Source organism: Hippocampus bargibanti, unplaced genomic scaffold, assembly GCF_051943395.1.
Source record: "Hippocampus bargibanti isolate YZ-2025 unplaced genomic scaffold, ASM5194339v1 Contig00023, whole genome shotgun sequence".
NCBI lineage: Eukaryota > Metazoa > Chordata > Actinopteri > Syngnathiformes > Syngnathidae > Hippocampus > Hippocampus bargibanti.
Window position 1 is genome coordinate 1 of NW_028297032.1, and position 10,453 is coordinate 10,453.

Genomic DNA, 10,453 nt, shown 5'->3' on the forward strand with positions numbered 1-10,453 from the left:
TGGACAGATATTTTTAATAACACTTTACACGGTGATGGAAAAGGTTTGGGAATCATTTAATTTAGTGTCATTTTTTGGTTGCATTACAAAAACCTGGCATTAGACCTTGGACTTTTGTACACCTTTTACGTATATCCATTCTCTGCTGCTTGTGGCCTCTGAGTTTATCTCACAATCTTATTCAAGTGGTCGTGTTTTTTTGACCTGTCATATGAGATTTATTTCCCATTTTCTTTCTTTTTGCAGAGTTCATGGAGTCAAGATTGCACACAGGAAGGCTGAGAACCAGATTAAGATGGCAAAAATGATTATGATGAACGAGCTTAACAAACGAGCTAACCTATTAATAGAGCAACTGGAGGTAATTACTTTCTCCTTTTCTTTCCTTATCTATTAGCCAGTTAGCGTTTGTACGTGTAAAGAATCCGTTATCAGCACTGAACAAACAAAAGCCTATAGTTCTCAATCAAATTATTTTAAGACATGTACGCAAATAGAGTATAGTGAGTGAGTGGTGATTGCGGCTTCCGTGCCCATAGGCACAAGTGACTGCATGCATGTGACTGTTTTTCTGCAGAAAATTTCAGAGGATTTGCAGCAGCCTTTGGAGGACCAGCTGCAGGGGGCGATAGAGACTTGTGCCCAATTAGACCATGTGCAGAAGTTCATCAGCTGGGCAACGACCCACCATTGCAGAGGCCCGGTGCTCTTCAGCAGGAGAATGGTACACCATCAGAAATAATGTGGGGACATACACTGCAAGGGCAAATAAAAGTACCATATAAGGCGCACCTTCATTTTCTTCAAAAGATGACTCTGCGCCTTATATGTGAAGTAATACTGTATTGCACTGCAACAGTTCTTGCAACTACTGTCAGCAGCTACTGATTCCATTTCCCCCGTAGAAATAGTGTGTGTTGCATGCTATATATAAAACGGCATTTCATTTCGGTAATGTCTTAAAATGACTACACCAGGCAATTTTTTTCTCAAATTTTGCCATAATTTTCCACTATTGGCACAATGGTTGTAAATGGAAATGTTTGCGTTTTTTGCCTGTTTTTCTATTTAGTGTCTCAAAAAAGAAACAAAATGTGTTTATTTCTGAAAAATTTTTAAGACCCAAATATTCCATTAAATCCCCTAAGAAACAAAAAGTTTCAAAGAAGGAAGATTGGTCATCTTTGAAAAATATATTTATTATTGTTTTGTGATAAACTCTGATAAAACCGGCAATTTCTATTTTCGTATTTAACATGAAAAAAGGAAAATTATGGTGAAATCCTATTTTAAAATGTTATTTATTGAAGGTGTGCCTTACAATCCGGTTCGTTTTATACACCGAAAAATACTTTGGTATACTCCCGGCCACTTTCAAATCTTGCCAGAACTTGCAGAAATTGCTCCTCTTTTCAGTCTTACACAGTAATCATTAATATATTGGCAATTCATTCTATCATCGCAGAAGGAAATGGAATGGATAAATCACTTGACATGATTGCGTATTCTTCTTTCAGATTTCTCTGCAAATCCAAGAATTGCTTGACTCATCACTGCAGTCTGAAGCTTGGAGTCCTGTGAAAATCAAGTTCAATTGGGATGCCAGCTACTGGACCAAACAGATGTCCTCCTTAGGTCAGAGTGCATGTTGATTACTGTTTTCTGATTGACTCTTTTTCTTATGGATTTGTGTGGTTGCATGGGCCCATCCTTCAGACCCACTTTGTCACCTTCTCTGACAATATTTCATTGCATTTCTAATTTCACATGTGCGTGTGGTTAGTAAGACAAGTATGGATAGTCTGTCAGCATAACGCACAATGGCAGTCAGTGAATTCGTCGATTGATCTTTGCTGACAGACTATCAAAATATCCACACCCTCTACCATGTTGCCCCGCTTTCCTCTTTTTGTTATGAGTCACTTCGTCCATGACAATCATGCCATATTTTTGTGGTTGTTAAAATTTATACAGTACAGTATGTGGATCCCTAAATAAGGTTACCGCTTTTGCTGTTGACGCACACTAATTGTTTTGTGTTAGGTGAGCGAGTGACCATCTGACATTGTTTGCATATTTCGAATAGACATAAAATCCATTTGATAGGTTGATTGCCTTGTTAAGTTTGACTACAAGTAAAATGTTCAAGGCGTTTTCTCTAACTGTTGTCATTGAAATGTCTTTCCCACAACTCAGCTGATTGACTAGCAAGGACATCAAGTTGAGGCTTATCGTGCCAACAGCTAACCGGCATTACTTGTCCATATGTTGGCATAGCCTGATTGAAATAAAAGTATGTTGCATGTATATGCTTTACTGTCACTGTGTCCTCTGCAGGCCAGCTGACTGTAGAAGGTGGACGCTGCCCCTACCCTCAGGGCTTGGCTTGCTCCACCGTGCCAAGGCCCCAGCCGATCACATGTTTGGCCCTGCCACCCGTTTACCACAGAGGACGCGAGGCAGCATGTGGCTACCAGATGTGCTATGAGCCCCAGCTGTGTTGCATCCATGGCCTCCCTTCTCAGTCAGAGCTGGACAAGAATCAGCTGCAAGGTCCACTCTACAACTCCAGCTATGTTCCAACTGACTCTGGGTGCCAGGTGCAGAGCCAGCAGTTGCTGAAGTGCTGGCACCCAAGTGACTCTTCTGCCTTGCAAACATCTTCCCAAGGCCCTTCGCCTCCAACGAATGCTCCAATCATGGGACCGATCCAGACTAATTGCAGTCATGGACCTGCATCCCAACCTCAAGCAAGCACCTCTGAGTCCCAGTCGCTTTCCGAATCTCATCTCCATCCCCATCATCAGAGAGGTCCACTTCCAGTCAGCAAGTGCCAAAAGAGCGAAAACCAACCTGAGTCACGCCTGAGCCGGGAGATGTTGTCAAACAGCGGCAGTCTGCAGGAGGTTCAAGAAATTCCACCTGAGGAAAACCAGGATGAGCAGTGCAGAGTGAAGGAGAGTCATGTACCAATAGTTGTGGCAGAACATGAGGAGGAACAGCCCGACAGAAATGAAATGAGTCCTGTCCAACAACTCCAACAACAACAGTTTGAAGTTTCTCCTCCAGCAAAACATAGGAAAGAGCAGCAGAGAACCAGTGGTGCACTGTTGATACGAGGTCAAACGACTGGCCGGGTGAGAGAAAGTTTTCCCAACAATCCCAATTCTTATAATTTGAAAGAAAACACCTAAATAAAACAGCACAACCCAAAATAATGGTTAAAAATGATACTATATTCAGCAAGTGATAAATACAGACTGTATAGACTTCTCAAAAATGTGGACAAAGTCAAGATTAAACATTCAACCCCGTGGAAATGCTACTAAGCTAATACCCAAGTCTCAATAAACATGATAATAATAAGAATAAAGGTATTCTGATTCTGATTCTGATAACGGCAGCCAGGCGGCAACCAATTTACTTGGCTGACATATTGTAAGAGACAGCAAAATGATTCAACTTTAATTAAAATCTGCCAAGTCGTCCAACTAAAAAAACACGCCGTTTAAATTATTGCCAGAATGATCACGTCTCACAGCTGACAGCCTGCCTGAAAACAGATGACACAACAGAATGTCACTTTTTTTTAAAGGATGACTGGAAAACACGGCAAAGCATCCGAGAATTTAAGGGAAAGAAAATACAGCCCCAATTTACTGCCAGTGGTTTGAGCAATCACACTAAATTATCCCACAAAATCCTCGAGATACTTGATCACATTTGAGAGACACACAGACTTGTTTCTGTGTCACAGCCTGTGAATATGACATAAAACCATTTGAGCATAATCAGTCCTGTACTTAACCTGGCATTAATGAGCCACTCAGGGAATACTAAAAGTATCATTTCAGCTCGAATTAGCATGCCGAGATAGATTCCTCCAATTCCCCACCGCGTTCCAAAAAACGGATTAAAGAATGTTTTGAACCAGTCATAATCCTTCATGTGTCTCATGAAGAGGTACGGATCAGGTGAGCCTTTTAATCCCAGGTGCTTTCTATCAGCCTGACCTCAATGTGGGAAGAAATGCGTGTCGAAAAAGCAAATAATTTTCAAGCCTCTGGCGCTCAACAGCTGAAGACTCCGCTGAATCTCTATCGGATAGCCGACTTAAAGGACAACTGACTTCACTTTTTTGTTTCCTAACTGACATCAGAAAAACCTTTTATAGCATCTAAAATACCCAAAACACACAGTATGATATTTTTAGTCAAATGCAAAGCACCAATAAAAATGACTTAAAGTGTCTAAAATCTGCAAACAATTGAGCTATGAATGGGGCATTTTCAGAAAGTCCCGCCCCCAGTTCGTGACGTCACGCCAAGACGTTTTGCATGCTCGAGAATCAAAACAATGTTCAGATTAAAATAGTTCTGGAGAGGAAAGCATACATGTTTGCAATCGATTAAAGAATTTATTCCGTGCCATTTTGAGGCAACATTGGGGGGGGAATGTATCACCAAAAAAGAGGCAGAAAATGGCGACCAAGCTCCGTGTGAGGAATTCATCAGCCCGTTTCCACAGGCTGATAAATTCCTTACATGGAGCTTTGTCGCCCTCTTCTGCCTCTTGTTGGTCCTACATGAAGTTTTCAGACCAAAGTACAGCAAAATGCATTGACGTGATGGAAGGCAATGTGTCTTTTTTTCGGTCAGGGGCGTTCCTTCAGTGACGTAGGGTGAGGACTCGTCACCAACTCAAAAACAAGACTTCCGGAATATTCAGCGTGAGTCTTAAAACGTAAAGTATAGCTATATGCGGTGGAATCTTTGTAAAATACGCTCAGTAGAAGTCATTTGAAGCCATTTTACAAATTATGGACACAACTTGTCCAGAGATGTCGGTTGTCCTTTAAATTGCAAAGAGAGCAGCGGAATGATTTGTCGTTTGGGTGTAAGGCACCAACACAAAAAAGAAAATATTGTCTGGCAGCAATGGTACTGTATCGGTAATTGTGGTCAAGGAGGTCCATACAGACCGTGGCAATGCACAAAGCATGAATTAAGGCAACAAGCTCTCCATGTTTGTTGATGTTTCACTTTTAACCATTTCAGTGACGATTTAAAAAAATCAATATGTAAAACCAGCTTATGGAATTTCCAATTACATGTTAATGTAAGAATTATAACATCCTGGATTTAAAAGCCAAGCTATGGGTTTTTGTGTTTATGCATGACAGTAATCTTCAAAAACTTGAGTTTCTTTTTTAATGGGAGACTTGCTCACTTTTTCTATCTGGCAAACTGCTGCTCATTGAAGTGAGTTGAATTTATTGGCTCTGGTTTTTGGATTCTGTTCCAGTCTTTGTTGCTCGTCTTTTTTTCAACTTTACAACTGCAGCATTCCACTAGCAAGAAAGAAAAAGAGCTTAAAAACAACAAGCCCAAATCCTACAAGCAATTTCTAGCTTCAACTTTCATGAAAGGAACACAGTGCTCTATAAATGAGAAATTTGCATGTGGTGATCATTGCTGGAAACCAATCTTTTCATTGCATAAACAATTGAGAGTAATATATGCCGCTGTGATTCTGAAGGACCTCTTGCTTTGATTTAGCGCCACAATAGGCTCGGGGTGATGTTTTTGTTTGCACATCCTCCCCCTTCTTCCTGCCGTTCATGACACAAACAGGTGCACCTGTGCATGATGTGTCACAGCTTGAAACACTGTTGAGTGATGCTCATTTGTGTTCCGCACAGAGATCCACGTCCCCGGAGGTTTCTGTCACAGCCAACAATTGCGACTCCGATGCGCAGCCCTGTAATCTCAACCCAAGTTTACCGTGCGCAAACGGGAAGAGATGTTCTCAAAATACACATGTAGAGCTAGCGGTTCTATCTGGCAGCTCTTGTTCGGAAAGGCCAACGGGATCTCCTCACAGCTCTGATGAGCAAACTACAAATATGGTAATTAGCAAGGTGGGTGATTCAATCCTGTCCTGGGCTTGGATTTTGGCTTCGTCTCATCAGAAATGATGTTGTTTAAACTTGAGAGAATAGAGCGAAAGCGTATTGTCTTGAGTTGAATGCAAGCCTCACACTTTCCAATGCTAATTGTTTTGTGTTTAGTATGCCAGTGTGGACTCCAGGCGGAGAAGAGCTTCAGATGGCGTCCTTTGCATTGTCAAGGAAACCTCAGCCGACTTAATCCTCAGCAGGAGTGGCCGGTCTCCATTGTTCTCCTCTAAAGCCCAGCCAGGTGATGAGAAGTGACAAAACTTTACATTTACGTCACTGATTATGCAATAAGCTCTATATTGACTTCCTTGTTAGATCCTTCATGCCTAAATGACACTGTACATCATGACGCCAAGGAAAAGTACATGTCCAGAAGCGGACCTAACGGGTACGTACAGTCACCGGTGGTGTTTATACAACACATACAAGAATGACAAGGTTTTATTTGTTTCTGTGAAGGAGCAGAGAATCTCAAGGAGAATCCGTCCGAGCCAGGGTTCCAGTGGTTTGCCTTGAACGCCTGAAAGTGCTTATCTCTCAACTTCCCCCACATGGACGAAGGCAGAGTGACCCTTTACCTGCAAGCACAACGCAGAAGGCTACTCTGCAGAAGCAAACCTGGCAGGATGTAACGTACAAGGTACACTATGTAGAATACTGCAAAGAAAGCAAGGTGATGGAACTGCCCTTAAAATGAACCATCTGCCACAAGAATCAAGTTAAGTAGTAAGAAATGTGGTTATCGCTGCTTTTTCCCTAATTGCAGAAACCACAAAAGCAGAATGCTGTTATTGTGGTCCTGTTTATAGACCATGACATTACGTTTGTCGAAAATAGGCACTGGGGTACTTTTGGGTGACAGATATGTGAATGGCTCTGTTGCCTTGAACTGAAATGATGATGTAAATAGTTATTAGAGACAAAACATTGTCTCAAGGCAAATATGTCACTTCTCAACGTACAGACTGGATCCCAAATGTCCACAATAAATTTTGTGGAACATATTTTACCACATGTATATAAAAAAAATCTATTTAATGGGTTGTCGATGAGTCATCTAGCAACAGAATAATTAGCCTGTTAGGAGATGACACTGCACCATATCCACGAGGACCCTGTTGCATGAGGGCCCTCATCCAGCACGTTTGACATCTCTCCATCCGCCAACACACCTGACTCAAATGATCAGGCTTCTTAGAGCTTGCTGATGAGGAGATCATCAGTCATCACCACCACTTACCTCATCTGAATTTCCATCATGTCTCTCTCAATTACTCGTCTGTAGAAATTGGATTTATGGCAAACATCGGGTCTCCTTTTGAAGCAGTGTACCGCATGCAATACCTTGGTTTCAAATGATACTTGACATGTTCAAAGTGAAGAAGGCTAAAATGATCAAGCCATTAGTCATTTTTTTCTCAGTTTGCTCCGGCATTGTTGAGTAACATAAAAGTTCCTTAAATTACTTACATTGACGGTTTGAGCTTTGCCTCCCACAAGGCAAAAGTGTAATAAAGTAACATTTACATGTCTTCTCATTCCACAACTTTGATTGAAACATCAGAGCAAGAGTTTTCTTATTATTAGTGGATTAAGATGGCACGTTTTTCTCGTCACAGGGCATGTCCAGAGGCCCCGATACCGCAAGGACCCGTGGGGTCGCAACACCGCAACCTCCAGACAATCGTCAGTGGCTCACAGTTGCCAGTGAATGCGATGCGTGCCCAAGGGCCAGCTTTGCCAAAGCATCCACATTGCCACCCGAGGACCTTGATGAAAACTCTGCGCTCGATTCCGACTCAGACTCTGAACCCCAGTTCGTCTCCAAAGAGGCTGTTGTCTCTCAAGTCGAACCGCAACTTGATTCGGATACTTCGCCAGACTTCTTGTCTGAGACAGAACTGGAAGGTCCGGGCAAGGAGAATGAAATTCTGCAAAGTTCCAACAGAAATGACTCGATGGTGTGTTACGATCAATGTGACGCATTTTCAGAAACGGCATCAGCTGCAGGATCGGAGGATGTGCAAGGCGGACCGGACGCTGATGTCGACTCAGGTGCTGAGTCGGATGATGAACCAGAAGTTGGCATAATGTTCCAAGTAGAAACAGATTCCGACCATTTGTCCGATCAGCACGTGGACTCTCAGGAGTCTGCGGAGTCCGAACTCGACATCGAATCGGAGCACGAAACGACAGATGACCCACAGCCTCTGCGCTCTGACCTCGAGGAAGAGTACCCCATTGGACCCGGTCAGAGGCCACTTCTCATTACAAACCCTCGCCTACCGAGGAGGACGGAAGAAGTTGAGGCCAGCCCCCAGATTGAGAGTGAGGACTTCTGTGGAGTCTGTCTGATCGGTGGGGACCTTTTATGCTGTGATGGTTGTCCAAAGGTTTACCATTTGTCATGTCACATCCCACCCCTGCTCAGCTTCCCGTCGTAAGTCGTGCAATTTTCTCACTCGGCAGACAGTGTGCCCATTTTGTCCGACTCACCACTCACCTCCGGAGCAATTGTTGATTTGTTATTGTCTTCAGAGGTGACTGGCTTTGCAGCTTATGCAGAGACGTTGGGGAGCCACAGGTTCAGTATGGCTGTGAAAATAGAAGAACATCAGGGGAGTCTACATCAGGGCATGGTCTGTCTGCCTGTGATCAGAGAGTAAGTGGGAAGTCATTTTATAAAATATTCACTGATGATCCACATGCCCACGTGTTCTGGATTTGTTTGTTTTCAATGATCTCTTAGAAATGTGAGCGATTGACCCTCCTGATCCTCAATAACATCCTGAGTGCTCCTTTTCACGAGCCTGTCAGTCCACTTGTGAGTGATTTTTGTACATTCCTTCATTTCGTTCATTGCAAGTCGAAAGAAAGCCCCATACGCAGAAACTCAAGTGCTTTAAATGCTTTGCTCTGTCACTGATGCTGACCTTGAGGGAACTAAATTCTCTCTGCTTATCAATGTGAATGGAGAAAAAGATTATCAAGAACTTTGTGATTATGTAATGTCATGGGGACAGTTGCTACTTGGCAGGGACACGATCCGTCTCTAAATGCCCACCACGATCAGGTCCACATCATAGGAAGCATCAAAACTCAACAAATAGTTCAAATTCAAGATTTAGACAATGTGATAAAAGCATAAAAATGAACAGACATCACCCATCAGAAATATCCGAAGTAGATATGTTAGATGTTCGAATCTGGACAGATCACAACAGGCTTGTTTTGCTCGTCAAAGTTGGCTGATAACACATTTTGTGCTCAATAACTCTTTCAAGGACAGTGGCTACTACAGAGCTTAATCATGTTATCAAGTTACAGGTTGCATGAAAGGGCTAACCAATCAGTGGACGAATGAGTGCGGATGAATGTGAAAAGAGCATTGCAGGGTCAGGGTTAACGTCAACAGACCAAACGTCGATACTTTGTGGTGCAGGCTCGTCACTACTACCAGATCATCAAGAGGCCCATTGACTTGTCAGTCATCCGAGCAAGACTCAACAAGAGGAGCACGCAACGTTACAACTCACCTGAGCAGTTTGTGGCCGACGTCTACCTTATGTTCCACAACTGTGCCAAGTTCAACTACGTAAGTTGTGACACGTTAATGTGCATGTGTTGTGTTTGTATCCTGATTGTTGTTGATCGCTGCAAGCATTTTGTTCTCCATTCTGACCTCAGCCCGATTCGGAGGTGGCGCAAGCTGGCCGCAACCTGGAGGCCTTCTTCACCTCCAAGCTAAAAGAAGTGTTCCCAGGAAGAGTTTTTGCAGTGGTTGAGGCAGACAGTGACAGCGATGAGTATGATGAGGCCGTCCGAGCCACTGAAAGTGGTTTCCCCTGGCCGGAAAGGAAAGAGCAGTGCCACAGGAAGAGGAAGAGGCGACAATCACTTAAATCAAGGAGACATCACATATAACCAGGACTAAATGCAAATTATGGACGCAACTTGTCCGGAGGTGTCGGTTGTCCTTCAAGGTTTGCTCTAATGTACAACAAGAATGCCGTATGTTTGGGGAAAGCATGTCCGCCTAGTGGGAACAGCTTCATTTTGTGTTCACTACAGCACTTTGACAGAACTCATTGTATTTACTGTGTGACAATGTCTAGTGTACATGTAAAACACACAGCACGGTCCTAATTAGATTTCATAGTACATAGCTGCAAATGGGATTGTATATTACAATTTAGGAGGTAGTCTTCTTGCCTGATTGAAATTGAAATATAAATGAAAATGCATGGCATATAAAGCTGTATATTGAGGCAATAATTGTACAGACCCTACCTTATTTCTTAATGTTATGACCTCCGTTGTATTTCAGTATAAGCGTTTGCTCGAAATAATCACCAGATGCTTTGTCCACTAGACTAACATGCCACAGACTTTTCATAGTTGAGTAAATGAAGCCCCATATATTGGATTAAATGATAAGTGCCATGTCACAAATACCGGTCGTGATTAATTGGGACTGGTTTGTAGCGATTTAAA

General features: G+C 42.7%; 1 protein-coding gene across 3 annotated transcripts; it reads left to right on the forward strand.

Annotated features, from left to right (window-relative positions):
- Nucleotides 1-249: 249 nt before the first annotated feature.
- On the forward strand, nucleotides 250-10,447 carry LOC148881236 (uncharacterized). 3 transcript variants are annotated; one of them, XM_088989404.1, is made up of 13 exons: nucleotides 250-361; nucleotides 578-724; nucleotides 1,518-1,635; nucleotides 2,338-3,137; nucleotides 5,702-5,920; nucleotides 6,071-6,200; nucleotides 6,275-6,347; nucleotides 6,419-6,599; nucleotides 7,579-8,399; nucleotides 8,498-8,621; nucleotides 8,709-8,783; nucleotides 9,402-9,554; nucleotides 9,647-10,447. In XM_088989404.1, exons 1-13 carry the CDS (start codon nucleotides 296-298, stop codon nucleotides 9,881-9,883), a joined length of 3,144 nt encoding a protein of 1,047 aa, XP_088845530.1. In that variant the 5' UTR covers nucleotides 250-295; the 3' UTR covers nucleotides 9,884-10,447. The 3 variants fall into 3 exon arrangements, with proteins under 3 accessions (XP_088845530.1, XP_088845531.1, XP_088845532.1); XM_088989405.1 differs by having other exon boundaries at nucleotides 7,579-8,396; XM_088989406.1 differs by having other exon boundaries at nucleotides 6,425-6,599.
- Nucleotides 10,448-10,453: the final 6 nt, after the last annotated feature.

Bases quoted from the DNA above. Each gene is read 5' to 3' on its own strand.
- LOC148881236 (XM_088989404.1), top strand. From the start codon at position 296: ATGGCAAAAATGATTATGATGAACGAGCTTAACAAACGAGCTAACCTA. The intron at 6,600-7,578 runs GTACACTATGTA...TTCTCGTCACAG, and splicing joins GGCAGGATGTAACGTACAAG to GGCATGTCCAGAGGCCCCGA. The intron at 9,555-9,646 runs GTAAGTTGTGAC...TTCTGACCTCAG, and splicing joins ACTGTGCCAAGTTCAACTAC to CCCGATTCGGAGGTGGCGCA.